Genomic DNA, 24,887 nt, shown 5'->3' with positions numbered 1-24,887 from the left:
ATTATGAGAAGTAGAGACACATCTCTGGTCAGCAAGCCAGATGCATTATTGATTTTTGTATTATGTTTTTTAGACAATTGAACAACTGCTGAACGTTGAGTTACAGTTGGACAGACATGCATTTGCTGTGGTATGCATTCTGATTAGGAAGTGAGATGATGATTTCCTTTAGCCAGAAGCACTTGGCACCTGCCCACAGAGCCAAAACTACTAGTAACTGGTGTAGTGACCATGGGCCAGGTATTTTAACCACCAAAGGCCCTCAATGCCAGAGTTGACCTTGATCTTTGACCTTTTCAAAGGTATTTTTTCCTTTTTGATCGATGGTCTCAAACATGCCCATGGATGCCATGAAATCAGGAAAATAAATTGTCCGGTTTTGACATTCCCTTGCAAAGCTAGATTGTTTTGAATGAAGGCTGCTTCAGAGGTTGTTTACAATTAGAGTGAACACACACAAACACATTTAAAAAAGGGAAATAAACACAATTTTTTTCACCAATAATAACTTTCCCTATTTACACATTAAAAATCACACCCGTGTGAACTGAGCGGTGGTCGTGGAGGCTGTGCAACAGCACTACTGGGTGGGTGCAGCGGGGTTAGTGTGCTTTACAATGCTGTAGTTTCTTCACACACTCTAATTTATTTGACCCTAAAACATTCAGTTTGTTAATAATAATAATAATACTTGACCACACATGCTGACCCACCCTTCCCCCCTGTGTGTGTGTGTGTGTGTGTGTGTGTGTGTGTGTGTGTGTGTGTGTGTGTGTGTGTGTGTGAGAACAACAGCGCCCCTCCCTTAACATGTGTGGTCAGAAAAGGTACTGCAGCCTTGAGGCTACATACAGACACGGACGGACGGCCGGACGGACGGCCGGACGGCCGGACACACACACGGCCACGTATAGGAGACGGTGTGACCACCGCTCAAAAACAACAATACAACAAGGGAAGAAGAATACAAATGCTTTCTATAAGAAATGTGTTTTTGTTTTTGCAACACTAAGCTCAGTCAAACAACTTGTGGAAATCAAGTGTCACGCACACGACAGGTTTCGAGCTTGCAGATCGGCAATAAACCTATGCCATCAACACGTAACAGTAAGAGTTGTGTTTTAACCCATTTAGGCCTAACCTATAGAATAGGGCTAAATCAGAAATTAGCCTACAAAATAAATATGTTGCTACATACTGTACATGTACTGTAAGCCCCTCCCAAACAGCAAAATGTGTTCCCGGCCTGAATGGGTTAAGCTCTTTTCTCTTTAAAACAGGATTTTGATTGATTGATTGAATTATGTATTCTATTATGGACAAAAACATAAATAACATTGACAAGTAGTACATACAACACAGCAGTGCAGCACAGGCCGGTTAAAACATCCAGTCCAAAAAGGAACATCCCAATAAGGCGCTCTACAGACGGACAGCGGTTGCCGCCCGGGCTCCCGCTTGGATCTGCGAGGACCGCGCCGCGGTGATACACTAACACACTCGCTCTTTGAGTAAACGCTGCGCGGTATTTCACAAAGATGAACACAATCCATCTCTCACCGCCCGCGTACGCATGCACAAACGAGCACGCTCGCGGGGATTTTCACGGGACTGCGCCCGCTCGCCTCGCCGCCTCTAAACTTCGCTGCGCGGACGAAATAGCCGCCCGCCTCTCATTGAAAATGAATTACTAGCAGGCGGTGACCGCGTACCGTCTGGAATCCCCTTATGACCTTTTACAGCCTTGTTCACGTTGGAAGCCCTTCATACAAATTCATTGCAAAATAGTACTAGGACAACATTTGATGCATTTATAAAATACATCACATGTACGGAGTAAAAACTACATTCAATGTACAGTAGTTAAAAAATATAAATAAAATGATTTGGGGGTGGTTGTTCACTGGGAGGATTGGTGACTACCTTCTACTCTGGCCTCCTGAAGGGTGGATTTTCAGGGCAGCCTTGAGCCCAGCGAGCAACATGTCTTAACTCATTCAATGCCATGGTCTAGGGATGGGGTTATACCGTTTAACCGTTAAGACATTGGTTACTGGTAACGGTTAATGGTGACTGATAAAAATAAAGAAAATCAACACGCGTTTCACACCAATAGCCAAAGCCCCATACATCATCCATACAACGGCGATGCGGTCACACATTTCTCTAACATCCATGCATGCATTCATCTGTCCGCGAGATGATGACACAGACAAGCTTGTTCATCAGGAGACAACAGCTCCGATTGGATTTTCCAAAACAGACCCCCGTCACCCGTGGAATTGAATCCCTCAACCCCCGCAGTACCTGTATATCTGACCAAACACCTTCAGAATGTTAGTGACACCCACAGCTATAACACCAGAGCAAGCGTACATAACGACCTGATAGTGATAATACAGACATATGGCACAAATATGGGTAAATTCTCCTTCTACAATACTGCCACTCAGGTGTGGAACTCCTTGACTGTTTCCCTTAATTGACCAGCCAACTGGCCTGACCTGAACCCCACAGATAATCGGTGTTGTGTTTGTAGAAGGAAGGTACTGGAGCAAACACGGACTGTTTTGGCCTTTTTTGTTTTACAGGGTGCAGGCAAGAGTGACAACGTTTCGATGTCAATACATCTTTGTCAGGTCAATCGGTTTTGTGTTGTCAAGAAGAAGATGAGACACCAGACTCAACCACACAGATGAGTTTAGGGCATCTATCAAAGCAAACCTCAGCATAGCCCCATATAGAACCTCACCCGTCGCTGCATACTGTTGTGCTCCGAGACGAGGTCCTATAAAGATTTCCCCGTGGGGGAGGAGAACGCCTCCAACGTGTAGGTAGAAAACACTTTTCCCGAAATTGTATTCACAAAGTAAAGGTAGTTCCGAGCTCCCAGACTGTGATAACCTAACCAGGGTCAATAAAACATGAACCAGGGCACGAAACAGCCCCTTAAAATCGCTAGTTTTGTCAGCCGGTCTAATGTCTACTAACCTCGCCCACCAGGCTTTCTGCCTGGAAATTCGACCAGAGGGGGCGCTAATGCTGCCATTCCGGCTGCAACTTCCAGGCTTGTAAACATAAGACCGGCTGACAAAACTAGCGATTTTAAGGGGTTGTTTCGTGCCCACGTGGGTGGTGTGAAATGACTTGATTAAGAGTCATTAACCTTAATTGGGGCCTATTTCGCCAAACAGGAAGTGCCCCTCACCAAACAGGAAGTGACCCTTTATCTCGCACACCACACACAGCAATTAGCGTATTTCATCCAACTTAACACCTTCTCAGCCTGGCCGTACTTGCTCGGACTTCCTAATTGGTCCAATCAGCCAATCAGACTTACATTCTGGATGGATGGTTGGCTCAAGAGCCACTCCTACCCTCCACATTGTTGAAACTCTACAAGAAGCTCAAACAACATGGCTGGTCTTTGTCTCTGTTCGTGGATCGCGGTCTCAATCATGTTCGGGCGCCGCTTCTCTATCGCTCCTTTCCCTGCTTCGCCGCACGTAAACGAATGGAAGAGATCTCCCCTCCGCGTCGCCAAAGTAAGGCTGTAGTCCGCAGTCGAAAAGGGGCTTGTTGTTAAGTCAGAGGTTTCTAAACGTTGTGCCCATCTGCATGTTTAAGCGAAAATAGCTGCTCTACAAGCTCACGTTGTCTTGTGGATGTGACGCGTTGTGAGCTTGCAGAACAGCTATTTTCGGCATGCAACAAACGTCATACGGCGAAGTAGTCAGGCTTTACTTTACGAGACGTAACGAGGAAGAGAAGCACCCAGAACCAGCGCAGTGAGTGCACCGAGGCACTCAGTCCGCTCACATATCAACTTTCGCGAGGCTTCAAGTCTGCAGCTGGGTGTTATTGGAGCAGAATGTGAAATGTGAATGAAAAGAAAGACGTGAGGACAGAAGACCGTGGACCAACAAGCGAACTAGCCGACAAGCGCCGTTCATGGACGTCAGAATGAACGCGTTCGACAATAGCGTTCATCAAGCGGAAACAAAGCGCGTTCAGTTCACGTTCGCCCAAAATATGAACGCGTTCGTGAACGATCGTTCATTGAACGCGTTCGGGTACAACACTGGTGCACACATTAACAAAGTACCACCATAATAACTGATGGTACTTTGCTTCGTCAGAAGAACTAGCGAGTTTAAGCTTGCTACGGCAACGGCAGATGACAGCGGTAATCGGAAATGATCCACGCTCGATATATAAACCTGACGTCGCCGCGGCCGCCTCTCCTACGGCAGAAGGTCCCTTCCCACGTAGCGCCTACTCCGTCTGCTGCGTGTACGCGTTGCCATGGGAACCAAAGCGTTCAGTGAAAGGGGTGGGAACCCGTCGCCGCCAAGGCTTTGCTTAACCATTTTGATCGCTACAGCGATTACGTCATATCAGCCGTAGTCCCGCCTCACATCGCCGTATTAGAAACGCGTGGCTTAATTTCGCTACTACCTGTAGCCTACTGCTACCCTCGGGTAGACGTTATAGAGTCCCAGTTAAAAACAAGAAAATAAATCTGAACAGATACAAATACTCATTCATTCCCATATCCGTTACTCTGCTAAACTCAGGCCGTTAGTAGGGTGTGATCACTCCATAGTGTAATGTAATGTAATGTATGCACTTGACCTGTATGTCAGCACTGTGTGTTGTGCACACTTCGTTGTAATTTACTTTCTGTCTGTCTTGTCCTGTTGTATGTTATGTAGCAGCCTGCATGTCCAAGACAAATTTCCTTCGGGACCAAATAAATTAATCTTGAATCTTGAAGCCTATTATAATGTAAATATTCCACTCCACTTTTTTCGTATTATTGGGAAAAGTACCACCAGTGGTCAGTGATGGGCAGTAGCGAGCTACAAGTAGCGACGCTACATAGCTTAACTACATTTTTCAGTAGCGTCATGGTAGCGCCGCTCCTTTTGAACCAAATAGCTTTTAGCGTAGCGTAGCTATTTTTAGACCCCAGTAGTGACGTAGCGTACAACAAACGCTACACGTTACTATCCCGGCGAAAAATTACTGCTAAATAAAGTTTGTGAGGAAAAGAATTCCCAACAGATCCCCAAACGTGTTGTTCTGCGCAGCGCCGCTTTCACTTCATTCAATGAAGCTCCTCTGTGTGTTAGAGAAGTGAGTAACCTCGCCTCACCAGGCTTTCTGCTGGGAAGCGAGTAAGCGACTAAAGCGAGGGATGTATGGCTCTTTGAAGTGAGACCGAGCCAAGGATCTGTCTCACTATGCGCTCTCTACTTAGCGCTCTCTACTGCGCGAACGGGATCCCATCGTTCACTTCAAAGAGCCGTTCAAAAGATTCGATTCGTTCGCGGACGTCCCACCTCTACCGTAACGAAATGGTGAACAACTGACATACAAGCTCATATCACGTTGCAAATGCTAACTGTGTGAGCTTGTAGATCTCGCGGGGTGGAGCATAAACTCCACCCCGCGAGTACTCAAATACTCTACCCAAATACTTGAGTAAGAGTACAGAGTACTCCTGTAACATTTACTCCTGTCCACACTAAAAGTAGCTCAGTCATAATGTTACAAGTAGCCTAAGAGTAAAAAAAAATCTTGCTTTTAAATGTACTTAAGTATTCAAGAGTACATACCGGTACCTACATGCTTTTTAAAATAGGCTACTTAAAGTACAAATAAAAGTAAAAGTACTCAAGTTCATTTACTCAATTACTGTCCATCACTGGCTGCAGCGACTGCACACAAGTCAGAGCACTCTTTTGTCCACAGCTAACTAATGACAGTGAAGTGGCAATTTAAGGACCTTTTAGACATTTTTAATACCTAAAAAAATATAAATAAAAGACCAAATATTATCGACAATATTTATCGGTGGAACAGAGTGAAACTAAATGTAATGCCTCAACTCCTAATTGCCCCCAGTTCAAATAGGATTTTTTGGGGGGGTCACAGCCTGAAAAGGTACACATTTAATTTAAAAGGTAAATGAAAGGATGACAGTCATGACACGAAAAGCCAGACATGAGGGCTTGTTTATAGTTTTATAATAATCAATTGAACTGAGCATTTTTTGCCTGCCTATTTGTTTGATGGAAAGTTGCACTTGATCATAAAGTTGATAAAAAAAAAAAAAAAGTTGTAGTTAGCTACTTTTGCCGTGTAGATTGTAGCTTGCTTTGCTACATTTTCTGTGGGTAGCTTTGTTGTAGCTTAAGCTATATTTCATCAAGAGTAGCTTGTAGCTTAGCTTACTACATTTTTCCATCACTGCCAGTGGTAGCCTCGCAAGCCATCCCGAGTTACGTCATCACCAATGTGCTTCCTTTCTCGGTCTGGTGTCCCTCCCATCGAGTCTCTTTATTAGAATTTGGTTCTCAATTTCCAATCAAAAGGCTGCATTTCGAGCGAACCCGCCTCACACCGCTCCTGATTGGTCGAGCGGCTGCTAAAGCTCTCGCATTTTGACAACAAACATGGCGGACCCCATGTCCGATGCGAGTTCACAAATCGCAAATAAAAGCTGCATTAAGCGAAGTTTTATCTGAAATCAACGGCATCTCATAACTTAAAAACGAACAACAGTTTGCACCTTTGGAATTTCTGTCTGGAAAAGACGTATTTGATGTTCTCCCGACGATGTTTTGATGCGCTGATGACTACTGACTGGACCTGTCAGTCAAAGTATAGTAACTACGTCATTGCGTAATGCATTGTCTACGGAGGACTGAGTCTGGCTGTTGCGAGGCTATGCCAGTGGTACACACACCACAGTTTGAGAACCACTGCATTAACATAACCTTTCAGAAGTTTGACATTTCTGTATTATTGCGACCGTAGGTCGCAGTTATTTGCACTCCTATACTATCCAAACCTCCACCGGCTGTCAGTCCCTCCGTCCGTCAGTCAGTCTGTCACACGTCACACTTTTGCCCTGCTCATATCTCCGCAACCGTTGCCCCGATCCATGCCAAATTTTGCACACACACTCCTTACCTGCCAAACTACAACCTCCCCGGAGCTCCAGGGACCCCCAGGTCCCTCGGGGACCCCCAGGTGTAAAAAATGACCAAATGTGCAAAAATGACCAAATTACCACCCCAACGGGGCTGCTCACGGGGAATTCCCGGGGACCACCGACTCCTGGTGCTCCAGAACGGGTGCAAAAGTGGTGACGCCCCCAGTGGAGGACCCCCTCCACTGCAGCTCACATAAAATGCCGTAACTCGGGCTAGGAGAGTCCGGGAGAGCCGGGGCCGGTACCTATTCTTCCGCCAAGGCGGCGCAGAGACCTCACCCCTCATTTCTCACATGGCCCTCTTCTAGCGCCACCATGAGGCCGATTCTTGCAAAACACATTTTTGAACACTGCTCCTAAAACTTTTGCCCTAAAATCACGCAAATCGGTACACAGTAGGTCTACACTCATTTCATCAACTTTGATCTGTCCCATATTGCGCCACCTTCAGGCCGATTTTTAAAACACATTTTTGGCCACTGCTCCTACAATTGTTGCCCTAAAATCACGCAAATTGCAACACAGTATGTCTACACTCATCTCATCAACATGAATCTGTCCCATATAGCGCCACCTTCAGGCCGATTTTTAAAAACACATTTTCTGACACTGCTCCTACAGATTTTGCCCTAAAGTCACGCAAATCGCACAGTATCTCTACAGTCATGTAATCAAAACGCATCTGTCCCATCTAACGCCACCATCAGGAAGATTTTGGAAAAACAAATTTTTGCCCTATTTGTGGAGATAAGCGACCGCTTATCTCCCGATTAGGGAGTCTTAATGGTAAATAGAAGTGAATATTCTGATATTTTGAGATATGGATTTTAGATTTTCATCAGCTGTATGCCATAAAAAAAATCCAAATTTAAACAAAACAAGGTTTTGAATATTTCACTGCATGCACAATCTAGAATATATGAAAGTTTAAAACAATATGTATATTTCAAAAGAAAAATAACTTTTACACAATATTAAAGTTCTCTTTGGGATATACCTGTATTTGTCCACTTGTTTGACTTCCTGACAATCAGGTAGTACATAATTCACTCCATTCACCGAGTTATTGTATGCAACAATGCATGGCTGGCTATTGTTGTGAAAATGTATCAGTAGAAAGACGTCTTTTGCTCTTACCTCCATTTTTACTGCCAACAGATGGTAATCTGGTGCTAGACGCTGGCTGTGCTGATTCTATGTCTGTCTCTGAAATCACAGTAAAATGTTAGCAGTTGGTAAATATGTAGTAATTGCTGGACTATAAGCCGCACCTGAATATAAGCCGCACCAGCTACATTTAGAAACAAATAACAAATGTTTACATTAGGGCTGGGGATCGATTAAAATATTTAATCGAATTAATCGCACGATTGTCCATAATTAATCACGATTAATCGCAAATTAATCGCATATTTTTTATCTGTTCTAAAACTACCTTAAACAGATATATAATACTCATATCAACATGGGAGGTAGACAAATACCTAGTTTATTCAAATTCTATATGACAAATAGGCTTACTGTCCAGAATATTCGAGAAAATGTTTCCATTAGGACAGATTTAAATTAACTTTTATATATTTAATCACTTTAACCACATCATCCCTATTCTGGGGGGAACATTCACCAAAAATAGCTGATCTACAAGCTCACAATAAGATGCGTTGTGAGCTTTTAATCTTTTATTTTGTGAAGAGTTTGTGTATGGAAAAATTACTCAAGTACAGTGCAGCGTTTTACAAAGCATAGAGGCTCTAGGTTTAACTGAAGTAATATTGATAGGCTACATTTTAAATATTATCAAAGTATTCTGGGGCAAAATGTGCGTTTCCATTAGGACAGATTAGAAATAAATTAACTTTTTACTTGGCATTTAAACACTTTAACCACAGCATCCCTATTCTGCGTGGAACATTCACCAAAAATAGCCGATCTACAAGCTCACATAAGATGCGTTGTGAGCTTGTAATCTATTATTTTGTGAAGAGTTTGTGTATGGAAAAATTACTCAAGTACAGTGCAGCCTTTTACAAAGCATAGAGGCTCTAGGTTTAACTGAAGTAATATTGATAGGCTACATTTGAAACATTATCAAAGTATTCTGAGGCACCGCACCCTGGACTGGTGTTACGATTATGGCACCCCTAGTTCACGTTGATAAACCCTGTTATTATGTAGACACTGTGATGGCTCGTTGGTAGCCTTAGATTAACAATACATTAACATTAACGTGACGCCACAAATTGCGGTGGTATTGCTTGGAGATTATAGGCTATAGCTCGCTGAAGATGTGTGGCACAAGGCATTATGCCCATCCAGTTCCCTGGCCCCTGCGATCATGTTGTGTGCACTGTCAGTGATCAGCAGTTTGCTGACATTATTTGTCAATGATACACTCTCCGGCTACACGCATGGTGGAGGCTTTGGGGCAGACAAGCACAGACAAGTTCCAGGGCTAGTAGGCTAGTAGGCTACGTCTGAAGCTAATGTGAAGCTAACGTCTTCATAACAGTCAGCCCATGCAACAGAAGCCTCCACTCCCCGTCAAAATAATGTGCTGTGTTCTAGAGAGAACTGTGATTACTGAGTGAAGTCCAATAGTCTCCAATGAGTGCAACCGTGGTTGTCTGTCTGTGTCTGCCCCTGCCTGTGTTCCAAAACCTCCACCGCTCTGACTGTCTGTGTGACTGTCTTGTTTACGACTGCGTGTCTCTGAGGCTGCATTCGCTTCCTGACTACGGGGTGCACCGAGGCTCAAAACTCACTGCACCCGGGGGCAAAAATCACCGCGTTAATCGCGCGTTAAAAATATTATCGTCGATAAAAGGATTTTGCGTTAATTAGTTAATATCGCGTTAACTTCCCCACCCTTAGTTTACATATATAAGCTGCACCTGACTATAAGCCGCAGGTGTCCCTCCTGCTTCCCGCTAGAGCGCCCCTGGTTGCCATTAGCTGTATACATTTATATATAAATCCTTTTTAAAGACCATTGTAATACGAACTAACAGCCTGTTAGCTTTAAAATCGTTATATAAGCCGCACCTTTGTATAAGCCGCAGGGTTCAAAACATGGGAAAAAATCCGCTGCTTATAGTCCGGCAATTACGGTACACAACACCAAATCAATTTACAATGTAGGTGTTTAGCATTAAGCACACATTATTTTTCCCAATAGTAGCCTGGGCCTTTAATTTGTAAAAAGAAAATGGAACCCCTGCCAGTTAAACGAACCGGGCGGCTATTTGCAATACTTATTTACATCCATTTGAATGGTGGTGTCAAGACCCCCGGCAGGTATTTGGTGCCTGGAGGCTCTTTGCCCCCAGGTTAGGGTCATTTGGAAATATACCGTATGTAATACATAGAATGCAGTTATTGCGACCAGTTTTTTACTGTCTTTGGGTTTGCCGCTCTGACATCCCGCTGACTCTCACGCTGTCAAGGGAACCAAATCCCTTGTGAATATCTATGGGTACCAGGGGTCTCCATATATGGGTAACTGGTCAGATATAAATCACTAGTCAGATGGCCAAGCCCTTAGGTGTCTTACTGGTATAGTTACCATTAGGGATGCGAATCTCGACCACTGAGGCAATACAATACGCACCTCGATACACTGCCAGCGATACGATATAATTGCGATACATTGAAATCCTGCCTATATGATACATCACGATTCACGCCCGTTCCCGATACGATGCGATACGATTCTTGATTCACCACGATTCAAGCCCACATCCCAAAATGTACAAAACATAGCGACTAAAAATGTATGAAAGTTAAATTCAAGGCAATTTATTGTTTCACTGTAGTAGGCTCTGTCTAACAACCCAACATATAGTATTCTGGGAGAACACAAAGCTGCTGGCTATTGTAGAATTGTTTGATAACTAATCATATAGAAGGCCTATGTCAGTATATGTGTTCAACTGGGGGTCAGGGACCCCAATCCAGGGTAATTACAGTAGCCTACAGCGAGGGTCCCTGCTTGATCTCTGTCTGAGCTAAGGGGTCCTTGACCTGAAAAACAATAAAGTCCCTCCCTGGTTTGTATATTATATTATATTATATTATATTTAAGGCTGGGACTTTAACTGATTAATTGCGATTAATTAATTACAGAAAATTAACTTGATTAAAAAAATGTATGCATTTTAATCGCACTTAGTTTTTGCACCACAGAACCTTCAGTTTCGGGCATACCGATCATAGCGATGCACCAACCAATAGACAACAAACGCAAAGGGAGAAGTAGCCGATCAGAGCGCTTTGCTTGGCCCAGTGGATGCGAAATTTTGATTTAAAAAAACTCACTTGTTGATTCACTCGACAAAATGTGTTTTACTTGAAAAAAACAAATGCTTCTCAGGTAAAATATCGATGTGCGATTAAAATGTGATTAATTGTGATTAATTAATCACAGAGCCTGTAATTAATTAGATTAAAATGTTTAATCGCATCCCAGCCCTAATTATATTATATTATATTATATTATATTAAATTTAATCCAGGATTATGCAATTTTTATAGCCAAAATGTTTTAAAACAGACCTACAAGCTCACAGCGCGTCGCATCCACGACGCATTGTGAGCTTGTAGGTCTGCTATTTTAGGTGCGACACCCTTGTACTGCGATGTATAAATTAGGCTTCTTTCCCAGAGCAGAACTAGCAGCAGAGAAAGTGAGAGAGTTGCTTGCATCAACAGGAAAGTTGTAGAACAGTGACAAATACTTTGTTTTAAACGCAAGCAGTAGTCCTACAACACCCAGCAACATTGTTTTTGTGTGTGTGCAGTTAATATAGCGCAGAAGATGATCTCAATCAATTGTCCGTCGGAGATTCGCTAAGAAATGGCTGTTGATTACGTATCACTCAGCCTGTGCTACTCTGTGACAACAATCAGCGCAGCGGACTTGGATGTTATAAAGCTAAGTACTGTACTACTAATCGTGCATCTTTTTAACCCGTGGGGCTGGTAGTTCGTCTGTGTTGATTCACTCGCATTTCGCTGCACTGTCTGTCTCCCTGGTTGTTAGCATGCAGACAGAGTGCAGATGTTGTCCGTCTGTCCGAGTCGCAGCTCGCGTTAAAGACTGGCTTTTGGGGAGGGGGCTGAACGGCTGATGATGGTGCATTCATGGCGCCTCGGAAACACAGGATAGAATGAAATACTATATGGAAGAACCGATACAACCGCGGAATTTACCGATCCAGACACTCACGGTACGATCCATCACGATTTCAGCCGTCTATTGTACCGGTACACACTGAATGAACCGATTCACTCGTATCGCGCACGTTTGTATCGCGATTACGATCTGTACCGGTATATCTCCGCATCCCTAGTTACCATACATCTATGGTCATAGGCTGCATCATCATCAAATACTGTATATCACATGCATCATTTAATCTCAAACCATGATAAAAATGTACGTCTTCTTACCACTGTCACTTTGGAATGGAGAAGGACTTCTTTGGAATGGAGAAGGACTTCTTTGGAATGGAGAAGGACTTCTTTGGAATGGAGAAGAACTTCTTTGGAATGGAGAATTAGATCTGCTCCCGATGTCCTCCCTACTCGGGCGCCATTCATCACCCGAGTCCAACTCTGTGTCAGCGTCTGAACAGTGTTCTGTTGGGATGTACAACACAATCCGTTTAGCCAGCTCCTTTTAGTGAAGTAAATTAAAGCTATACTGTGTAAGTTGCTCAACTAGTGGTCAGAGCTGTATAGCAAACCGCGGTCGACAAGTCGACTTTGTTACACAAGTAGACTCCCACCAAGGAAAGTTGAGGGGAAAGAAATTGTTTTATTTTTTTTATCATTATTTTTGCTCTGTGTGTGCGTGTGTATGTACAGCATTCAGACAGTAGGATTGCTTATTGTCAAGGACAGGATTCTCTCCTTTTCCAACTGTGTTTTGTCAATGGAATGAAGCACACTAGCACAGGAAGTTTTCACCCAGTCATTAATTAACTAATCTATAATATTAACATCAAAACAGCTTTAGGCTATTCTATGAAGTCCAGAGGTACAGCAAATCATTTTTCGGATGCGTGTTGCGTGTTTTGTTCCCCGTTCCTCCCCCCTCCCCCCATCGTTTGGTGATGACGTCATCAAACAATAAAGACGATTTCACTCAACATTTTACCGAGTTGAGTCGACTTGTAAAAAAAACACAAGTCGTTAATGCCCTGATCACCATAAACGATAATAACGATCGTCGCCCCAACCCCGCTCCAGCTGCCACTCAACCGGCATAAGGTCGGTCAGTGACAGCGTACTCACCATCACCCTGGAACTTCCAGTCAACATCCGCTGCATCATCATCATCATCAGCACGCCATGGGTCGAACTCCTCCGTGTCACACTCCATGAAGAAGTTGTCGTCCGTGTTGCTGTGCGCACACGCACACACACACACACACACACACACACACACACACACACACACACACACACACACACACACACACACACACACACACACAGTAACATTTAGAACACAGATGGTGACATTGTGTTTTGATAGTATTGAGTCATTTAGTTTTACAGAATTGAGTATTTATGCCAATCACACATACAGTCCCTGTCACTGCTGACCCGTACAGACCCTTACCGATCATCACCACGAAAGCGTGGGGTGGCTCAAAGTAGCTGACAGAGTACAGCATCTTGCAATGGGCCTGGTGTACAAGATTCACTACACCTCCAAGATACCCATGTACCTGGCAAACTACTTCTTAAAGGTCAAGGATGTTCACGATCACAACACCAGAGGCAGCTCCACTAATCATCAACCATGTAGATTTAACACTAAACAAGGCTCTAACTCGTTCTCCTGCTATACCATCAACATGTGGAACGCCCTTCCACAAGCCTCAAAGGAGAGCAAATCCCTAGCCTCCTTCAAAATTGGTATGAAAAGTCACCTTCAGACAACTGCTACCCGTGACTTGTAAATAGACTAAGCCCCCATGCCCCCCCCCCCCCTTTCTTTTTTTTCTGCCTTTGTATTTGATGTTATGCTTTTGAAACTGATATTATCCTAGATAAAGTACTATGTTCTATCCGTCTGTCTTTCAATGTTATATGAGATACTTAAAGTGTGGTTCCTGTGGAAATAAGCCTCGGCTTTCTAGGATCTCCTTTTAGTTGACCTTGTACCAGTGATTTGTACTGTCATGAAACTGTACTTTTTTCAATTGCAAACTTCTAAGGCCTAGCAAAATAATTAGTTGGGTTCCGGTAGGCGACCGACCCTATTAAATACGTGCGACCCAGATGATTTTATTGGCATTTGGAGTGAAAATAAAAAAATTAATAAAATTAAGTCAAAATCCGACCGAGTGGATCAAAAACGTCTTACAAAAAATATATTTGCTGCGACCACACTCGCGAAGTCAGGACCTGTCCCCGGTTCCCGAGGCTAAACTAATGTGAGTTTACGTGACAACGTGTATTCCTCCAAACAGACACACACGCGCACACACAATCGGGGGACAGACTGAGTGGCGCTCAGTCAACAAGTGGCAGCGATGCTAACAACATTAGCAGCTCAGACACCAGTACAGCTCAGCCCTGCACAGCCACAGAGAGACGTGTTATGGAGACTAAACATTTATGACAGCGTGGCATTCCTCTGAAAGACTGCGCGGCAACAGTGCTTGTGTTGCGGACCCCCATGTGTCTCTCTGCCTGGGTTACGGTGCGTCTGCGACTATCACTGCTCGCTCGCTCGCCAAGCTGTGTTCCTTTGTCAAATCTAAGCTGGAAAATCTAACACTTCCGGTGGCCAATCTCTTCAGAATAAGATATGTTGCCTAGCAGCAATAAGACTTCCAGATGGTGGTCGATTTCGTAATGCAATTATACTTCCAGACGGTGGTCGACTTCTTAATCTCTTCAGAATAAGAGAAGACATTGAAATATGTTTTCATTTGTATAATTCATTAAAACTGTAAATTAAACATTAAAATGTAATTCAAAATTGCTGTTTTAAATGATTAATTAAAACTGTAAATTAAAAAAAAAAAAAAAAAAACTACCTACCCATCCTTCCCATGAGGAAATAAAATAAAATTCCTTGCTACCCATCATGCCCACAAAAAAATAAAAATAAAAAATAAAATAAAATAAATTCCCTACCTACTCAGCCCTAAAATGACAGCCAACCGGAACCCAACTAATTATTTTGCTAGGCCTAATAAATTCTTCAATCAATCAAACAGATGGTCTTGAGGAGAGTGTAGATGAAACCATGTTTATCTCAGAGGACCACGCAATGTAAAGGACCACATTGGAAATATAAGTTGAGTTATATAATATTTTTTATCTCTATCTTGCCCGGTGGGAATGACCCTTAACATTTTTGCCAAGATACAACCAACAACAGATGAAAACGTCTAACATCCTATTGTCATGGTGAGGATGATGGACATGCCCAAAGAGACAATCATCACATGTTGTCCTGAAAGAAAGTCACTCTTTTTTTCTCCTGTGCATTCCCCATGAATAAATTCAAATGTCCCAGCTTACAGTGAAGCATCCATTGCACCCCTGTCCAAGTATATATCAGATTTTGAGTCATGGGTGGTCGCCGCCAAGTGTGATCTCACCTGCATGTAGAAGTCTATACCCAAAAATTTGAATATTGTGTAAAAGTTAAATTTCTTCTGTAATATACTTATTTTTTTTAAACGTTCATATATTCTAGATTCATTGTGCATGCATTGCCAGGGATTTTAGAGAACTCTGTGATTCCATAGGTTGACAAGCTTCATGGGATGATTTCCTTGGGGAAATCGCGCTCTTTCGAACGACCGTCATTTCGAACGACCGTCATTTCGACAGGAGGGTTAGCGACTCACTCCACAGAGGTTAGGGTTAGGGGGTCCGATCACTATCCAGACGGGCCGCTGTTCCGACTAGCGTCGGCAGGTTAGTTACTGAGGTACGGTTACTGAGGTTAAGTTTAGGGTTAGGGTTAGTTCTAGTGTCAGAATACCGGCCCGTCGGCACACTGATGCGGACCCGAGGGTTAGAGTCGGGTGTCGAAAAGATGACATGTATTAACAGCGAAACGTTCCCGATTTCCTTTAGCCAGAACACCTGCCCACAGATCCAAAACTACTAGTAACTGGTGTAGTGACCATGGTATTACTGGGCTTACTGACCTGACATGAACCCCACAGACAATCTGTGTTGTGTTGTCAAAAGGACACATTTAGACACTTGTAGGCTACGCATGCCTCCTCCCACTGAAATCAAAATCTCTAAAATGGCTAAAACAATAAAAAAAAAGCAGTACATGAAAACATTTTAACACTCGTCCTTTCGTTTCTCTAATTACATTCAAATTCTGGGTGCCACAGCAGAAACAAACAGATTCTGGACAACCATGAGGCAGGCGGAACAAGCGGTGCGTTTCTGCGGGCGGGTCTTGACAAATGCTAGATGCTGAATAGATACACACCCCATTTAGAACGGGTACACATTATTGTGGGCTCGCCTATAAGGCGAGCACACTTTAGATATTGTCATTATTTATCTACCAGAGCAGTCAACAGTTGTCCTCAAAACTTAGGTTCCTTTCTACTCCTACATACTTAGACAGAAAATGAAAATAAAAACATCAATGTGTTCAGCTTACAGTGGCGAAGTGTGCTATTATTTTTTACAGCAATCGGCCAAATGGTGGCGCTGTAGGAAGCCTTCGAAAGTGCGAACTTTGAACAGATAGAGCTCATGCTGTGTTTGAGGTACAGCCATGAAACCTGTATACACGTATGCATCTCCTCATGCCGAACAACTTTTACGCTCTAACTTTTGACCTTTGACCTTTAGATCCCCCAGAATTTTGAATTATATGAAAAACAGTAAAAATCTATCTCCTCCTGGGATTTTTGCATAACGCGCACAAAACCTTTTTCACATGAACTTTGGACCAATACGGTCAAACTAGTCTCGGCGGATTTCTTTTAAAGTGAAATATAATTTTTTAATAATTCAATCGATATTGCGGTTTTATGCAAATTATTCTTCGGCCTCTAAATCATACATGCAAAGTTACACGTTCATGGCATTTGGCAAAGATGTAGAGGGTTAGTCAAAGTATCACTGAAACCAATTTTATTCCAATCGGCCACAGGGGGGCGCTGTAGGAAGCCTTCAAAAGTGCGAACTTTGAACAGGTAGAGCTCATGCTCTGTTATAAGTACAGCCATGAAACCTGTATACACGTATGTGTCTCCTCATGCCGAACAACTTTTACGCTCTGACTTTTGACCTCTGACCTTTAGATCCCCCAAAATTTGGAATTATATGAAAAACAGTCAAAATCTATCTCCTCCTGGGATTTTTGCGTGACGCGCACAAAACTTTTTTCACAGGAACTTTGGACCAATACGGTCAAACTAGTCTCGGCGGATTTCTTTTAAAGTGAAATATAATTTTTTTATAATTCAATCAATATTGCAGTTTTATGCAAATTATTCTTCAGCCTCTAAATCATACATGCAAAGTTACACGTTCATGGCATTTGGCAAAGATGTAGAGGGTTAGTCAAAGTATCACTGAAACCAATTTTATTCAAATCGGCCAAAGGGGGGCGCTATACGAAGCGTTTGAAAATTCAAACTTTAAACGGGCATAAGTCATGCCTCGTTTCGTTTGAAGACATGCAACTTGCTTACACGCGTGCTTTGACTCAAGCGGAAGACATCTGTGTCTTTGTTAAGTAAGCTCCGCCCTTAGATTTTCTGCCATTTTGAGCAGTTTGTAAAACGCTTAAACCCGCTTTTATTCTGGAATTTTCGCATCACGTCCACAAAACTTTTTTTACATGAACTTTGGACCAATATCTAAAAATCTGTCAGATCTGATTTTTTTTTTAAATTGAAACATGCTTTTTTAATAATTCAATGAATATTGCAGTTTTATGCAAATTATTCTTCTGCCTCTAAATCATACATGCAAAGTAACATGTTCATGGCATTTGGCAAAGATGTAGTGTTAGTCCAAATATCACTAAAACCAATCTTACTCCAATTGGCCAAAGGGGGGCGCTATATCATTTTGAGCAGTTTGTGAAACGCTTAAACCCGTTAGGATTTTTTTAGAAATTTGCATGAAACATTCTACACACAATCTAAGGACCTTTATCTAATATGCCTATGAAGTGCACACACAAAAAAAATTATAATAATAATAATAAATATAGCTGCAAGCAGCGATAAAGTGGCCAAAGCCAAAAACACCTCAAATCATGAACACAGCCTGCAATGTGCGTGAAATCTTGCAAGCACATTCCCAATAGGTCAAGGAACAGATACCACCCTTCTTACATTGGCCTGTTATAGCGCCACCAGCGGGTCAACTTTTGCACAACACATTTTTGGAACAAAATGGACCAATCTTTGACGTCAGTAACGTCAAAGAGAGCACTGCCTGCGATCTTGACATTTTGTACTTTTATAGCCATTGTTTTCCGGCTTGAAGCGAGCCCACAATTGTTTCGAAGGAACAATATTTTTCTAGTTGTGTATCATTATTGTATGCTTTAACTATTGAAAAATAGCAGATATACAAGCTCACAGCACGGCACCGAGTGCCGCGCTGCGAGCTTGTAGATCTGCTAGTTTTGAAAAATCATGAAAATTAGAATTTTGACACGATTCTATAAGTGTCTTTTGAATCCTTCTAAGATTTTTTTGAAAAACCCTATGTTTCTATAGCCCCTTTTCGACTGCAGTTTTAGCACCACACCACACTACACCACACCACACCACACCGCACCACATGAAAATATCTACATTTTCCATTACACAATACCCCTATCGGTAAGAAACAAATTCACCCTTTTAACTAGTTCACAGCCAAATCGCCTTCCATCGCCATTTTGAGGAGGGTGAGGCAGCCAGATCGCCTAACATCGCCTTGGGGATCATTTTCTGATCATTTTGGTATTTTTTTGACATTTTTTGAGCTATAAATGACCTTTCTAGCTTAATTTTAGTCTAAAGTTACATATTCGAAGGAAGTGACATCATCGATGACGTAACCCGGAAGTCGTTCGGCCATAACATAGAATGAGAGAGTGTTTTTTACTGGTGATTCAGTCAGAGTGTATGAAAGGGTGCGCTCGTTTTATTGTCCACGACATTGCAAGCGGCGCGAAGGCCAGCGGACCTTGGTCCTGCTCTTCGCCCCCGAGCGCCGCAGGCGCGAGTGGCCGCGAAGAGCGGGCCAGGGCCGCGCGGCCGGCGGAGCGCCGCGCGAGTTACGAAGCCGTGGTGAATGCAATCGTTATATTTATGCCCAGGCCGTAAGGCCTGGGCAAGCCCACGATAAACGCCCGCGCAGTCCGGTGCGCATTTCCGAACGCACCCTTTCCCCACACTCGGACTGAAACACCAGTAAAAAACACCATCCCAACATAGAATGGGCCTTTTTACAGCATTGAATGTTGACGTTTTTCTTATCAAACTTTACCATATCTAGACCGATTTTCATTCGGAAAAAAATGGCTGGACTGACAGATTGGTCACTCAAGAGCAAAAACGAGTGTAAATGGCGTGTGCACAACGTTCGGATCGTGTTTTATAGCTCCCGTTCGGCGGACCGGGAGACATAATGGCCGCCAATGGGCGCCGCCATTATGGGTCTACTGCTGTCCACTCGCTAGTCCAGACTCTAGGAGATTATCGTTGGGCACACTCTAGTGGATAGTACTAGTACTACATTCAACAACAATATGATCCCTGTTGGGTTAGATTAAAGCTAACTTGGAAATTAATAAAATTCCTGGCAGTATAGGCGCACAAGCCTATTGTAAATGGCTGGGAGAGAGTTAACTGTGATTATAATACAATATACATTTGTATGATTATAATACAATATAAATTTGTATTACAACTATCCTAATTATAATGCACTGTAATGGATTATAACTGTGATTATAATAGATTATAAAGTATTAATGTGTTACTATGATAATTACAATACACCATAATAGATTATAATAGTGGTTATAACACAATATAATCTATTATCATGTATTACAACTATATCCTGGTGGTCTAAATGAAAAGTCAGTGAGTGATCAGTCATTATGAAGTGTTTGGCCCTGTTTGGCCTAGCTCAGACCTACTCTAGAGTGGATACTTTTTAGTACCCTGTTTAGTACCACTTTCACACCACTCTACCCAGGTCCTTGTAGTGGAAAACCTGGCACAAGTGGGCGGTGTGGTGTGGAGTGGTGTGGAGTTGGGCCAGTGGAAAATGGGCTTATGTCAGCAATCTGGCCAGTCATCGTCAAAGAAAAGGTCCTTTTCATTTATCTGGAGCTCAGTTGGTCTGTTCTTGACAGACTACTATGTCAGTGGTTCTCAAACCTTTTCATGTGAAGAACCCCCAAAATTATATTTATTTATATGACCACGGACCCCCATCTCAAAATATTTAGTTCCAGGGACCACCCAGAAGCAACATTTGAGTTACAAACGTTCGCTTTGAAAATACATATATTCAAAGATTTGCACAAATTTTCACAACTTTTCAAAAATAGCAGATCTACAAGTTCGCAGTGCGCTGTGAGCTTGTATATCTGCTATTTTTCACTGGTTAAAGCATTCAATAATTCTCGGCCTAAATGCGTTAAAGGAATAGTTCACCCACAAAATCACTTTTTTCTGTTGAATACTCACCCCATGGAGACTTGAATTCATGGATATTTTTCTGTTTTCTTCATGTTGCATTCCTAAGCCAATAATTTGAGGAGGCTCTTTGTGTCTCCATAGTGAACAGAGGAGGCTCTTTGTGTCTCCATAGGGAACAGAGGAGGCTCTTTGTGTCTCCATAGGGAACAGAGGAGGATCTTTGTGTCTCCATAGAGCATCGCAGCGGAAGTCGATGCCTGGGGTCACTTTCACTTTCACCATTCATTTTCGCCATAGACTTTTACAAAAATATTTATAACAATTATGTTAAGCCTCGAACCAAGCCATCCAGGATGGAGGTGAATCATGACCATATAACCTTTGATCCTATGTGAAAACATATTTTAATATTACATTATTTGAGATTACATTTAATAACTACCCTTTGTTTAGCGATTTTCAAAATGTTCTTTTCATAGAAAAAAAGGTTATATGATCATGATTCACCTCCATCCTGGATGGCTTGGTTCGAGGCTTAACATAATTGTTATAAATATTTTTGTAAAAGTCTATGGCGAAAATGAATGGTGAAAGTGAAAGTGACCCCAGGCATCCACTTCCGCTGCGATGCTCTATAGGGAATTATTGGCTAATAGTCCAGGCAAACTAGCTCATTTTGGACCCAAAACACAAAGCAATTGTAAAAGTTGGCGACATTCGGGGTCGCCACAGCGGCCAAATCAAGTTGGGCTCCCATCGACTTTAGTGATGAAAAGTGATGAGTCAGAGTTTTGTGGGTGCTATGGTGACCCCGAAGGTCGCCGACTCGGGCGCCCTAGCTAAATCATTAGAGCATGCCCTGAGCTACATCTGTGCAAAATGTTGCACTTTTAGACTGATTAGCACGAGAAAAAAAACCCTAAGGCCTCCTACTAACATGAATACTCACCCATATGTGTATTGTTTTCTGAGGCCATTTCTAGCCCACGGAATGTTTTTTGTGCAAAACAAATGCCTGCAATGGATTCGGCATCATGACAAACCCCTAGTTAGACCCCTCATATCCTCCTTAAATACCCAGAGAAAAAATATTTTTCTGGGTATTTTCCTCCTGGGTGGATTTCTTGGATTGGTGCCAAATTAAACATATTTCCGCAACTGGGATTTCTTAGGACTTTTAGTATGTTGTTCTGGAGACCTTATTGAAAAGGTCTGTGAAGAAAAAAAATCTTTTACAATTACTTTCTCGTAAAATGCTAGTTTGCCTGGACTATAAGGAATACGACATCGATAGGGGGAAAAGGTTAGTTTTTGTGTGAACTACTCCTTTAACCTTGTATCAGCCTTTCAACTGCAGAGGAAAGCCTGATATTCATTCTAAACTGAGCTAGGTAATAATAATATTAATAATAATAATATTGACCCCACACCTGTGGGTGTTTTTTTTGTCACAGTACATTTGCACATGCCTTTTTTCTGAGCCCTCAAAATGTGTGCAAACAAAGTGATTTTTTGTGTTCTGTGATGATATAAGGCACCGAAAAATAAACTATTCATTCATACGTGAAATTTGTCCTCTGCATTATACCCCTCCTATAACGACTAGGAGCAGTGAGCAGCCTTATGTGAGGCTCAGGGGGAAATTAGGGGTTAAGAGTCTTGCTCAGGGACACATCGACACATTGCTGGCCTGCCCGGGAATCGTACCTGGAACAACCAGGGGCTCTCTGGCTCCCCAGGCAGGCTCACTAACCACTCAACTACGGCCGCTCCAGTTTAAGGGGAAAAAAAGGTTTTAGAGACACTGAACTGTACCTGTCTTTCAACGTGGCTTCAACCTCAACCTCCTGACGTCTTTTCCCTTGAGAGACAAAGACAAAAGTGATTGGCATTAAATGGTGCATTATATCGTTTTTTTATCTAAAGCGCTTTACATAGATCGTGAATTACATTCATACATTCATGCGCGCGCACGTGAATTACATTCACGCACGCACGCACGCACGCACGCACGCACACACACACACACACACACACACACACACACACACACACACACACACACACACACACACACACACACACACACACACACACACACACACACACACACACACACACACACACACACACACACACACACACACACACACACACACACACACAGTGGAGGAAACCATGGAAGACACCAACCTGCACATTGGGAGCAAGTAGGGTCAGAATATAATCAATGCTCATATATATTAACCCTTCAAGGCACTTGAGATTGTCATGTTGTTGACACTGCCCATTGTTAATCCATACATGTGAAACTAACTGCTACGCCCTTCAACCTGCCTGTTGAGTCAAATTACAATTTAGGCATTTAGCAGAAGCTCTTAATCCAGAGCGACTTACAATAAGCAAGGTAATACATACATCAATGCATCAACATCAATACATCAATTGCATTGGAATATTAATCTAGAGAAAATAACATAGGTAGGTAGACAAATGCTATCTAGTTATTACTCCTGAAAATTAAAAAAAAATACTAAAAAACTAAAACAATCTGTTTAGCCAGCTCTTTTTAGAAGTGAATCCAATTTAATGGAATAATGAGTCACACCAATCAGCCAGACTGAATAACTGGTTCTGGCCCTGTTACAGATGTTGTCCAAAATCATGCAGATCGGTACACAGTATCTCTGTAGCCGTTAAATGGAACGGGTATTTCTTACATTGATGCTCCTACATATTAGCATGCAAGCACCAGTTAAAGTTACTTTCCATCCCTCATATACTGTGTGCACAGTGCACATCCCATAATCCACACACTGCACATCATTTCGGAGCTCATATCTTTGAACGGGTAAGGGCTAGTCTCCAAAATATTTACAGGTACAACGTTTCAACCCCAGCGGGTCTTCTTCAGTTATGAAGAAGAAGACCCGCTGGGGTTGAAACGTTGTTCCTCTTTGAAATAAAAGTTGTCGCTGGAGCGTCTAAACAGTGTGCGGACTTCCTTCTCTTTTCATTAACAGCCATCATTGAATCTTTCTTTTGTACTTTTAAACTGTCTTGTCAGAAGGTTAGAATAGTTTTGTATTCAGTGAATTTCTCCACCACAACACCTGTAGTCATGTAGTAGTATAATTACAGTACAGCATACAGTATGCCCAGTGGCAATTAATGTTGAAATCTTACTGTTCTGTTGTGGAGTAACTGATATCGTTGTGTCGTCACTGCTCGTCTCCTCATCAGTAGAACTCGCAGCAGTCACAGCGTCTGTCAAATGAAAAACATTGTCAAATTAAACCAGCAGGGAATATTTGGACCAACGTGAACAACACCTTTTACTTCTATCAGAGGAATTCTATATTGCAGTATTGATACTTTTACTTGAGTAAACTATGCGAGTACTTTTTCCACCACTGGTTCTCAGCCTGGTTGAGAACCTGTGTTCTAAATTAACCCACATACTGTAATTGCATGTAAGGAAAGCATGAATGGGAGCAGAGTGCAGTGCATGGATCCACTGCTCCACCCTGAGGATATTGTGCAGAACAGCATGCTCATTATTTCGGGACTCCAAACCACATGGTCATGGAACTGATTTGGTGTCAAGTAAAGTAACTAACTAACACCCCCTAACGCCCCCTCAGACCCCCACCTTCAGGGATGAGAATTCTGGGATAAGTGTGAAAAGCTAGCCGCAAATTGCAACACTAGATTTAATCGGTTGAATCTAGGGTTGCAATACCTCCCATAGGCAGCCAATGCATCAAAACAGTTTTTTTTTGCTATCTGATTGTATTAAACAACATCAAACTCACAAATAGACCGGGGCTGTATGGAAAGCTTGAAACATCCTCTTTCTATCTGCAAAGTGTTTGTTTTATAAAAATCCACCATAGATATGTTATTATGAGTTACTTTCTGTGCAGTTCAGGTGATTATTTTTTGTGTGCTGGAGTTAGGAAGCGGTCGTGGGAAATCACTCAATCACTGACAGATAGTAACTCTGTCTATGGTGTATTTTTTATGAAACAAACACTTTGCAGATAGAAAGAGGATACTTCAAGCTTTGCATACATCCCCAATATTGTTGAGTTTTAGGTTGTACAATCAGATAGCAAAAAAGAACTGTTGTGATGCATTGGTTGCCTATGGGAGGTATTGCAACCCTAGATTCAACATATTAAAACAAATCTACTGTAGTGTTGCGATTTGCAGCA

At 42.4% G+C, this 24,887-nt stretch overlaps 1 protein-coding gene across 1 annotated transcript in view; it reads right to left on the bottom strand.

The window, feature by feature from the left end:
• Nucleotides 1-24,887, bottom strand: part of LOC308300291 (uncharacterized protein) — a gene marked incomplete at both ends in the record, with an annotated part of 32,127 nt that overhangs the window by 5,510 nt on the left and 1,730 nt on the right. Inside the window, 5 exons of the mRNA XM_080744110.1 lie at nucleotides 8,141-8,209; nucleotides 12,455-12,643; nucleotides 13,301-13,410; nucleotides 22,486-22,531; nucleotides 23,857-23,937. Of these exons, the coding sequence (XP_080600236.1) occupies nucleotides 8,141-8,209; nucleotides 12,455-12,643; nucleotides 13,301-13,410; nucleotides 22,486-22,531; nucleotides 23,857-23,937 (495 nt within the window). The remainder of the gene's footprint in view (nucleotides 1-8,140; nucleotides 8,210-12,454; nucleotides 12,644-13,300; nucleotides 13,411-22,485; nucleotides 22,532-23,856; nucleotides 23,938-24,887) is intronic.

The sequence above is a fragment of the Nannobrachium achirus genome (genome assembly GCF_963921795.1).
Source record: "Nannobrachium achirus genome assembly, chromosome: 2".
NCBI lineage: Eukaryota > Metazoa > Chordata > Actinopteri > Myctophiformes > Myctophidae > Nannobrachium > Nannobrachium achirus.
Note: the sequence above shows the minus strand (reverse complement) of the source record. Positions and strands in the feature narration are given on the sequence as shown.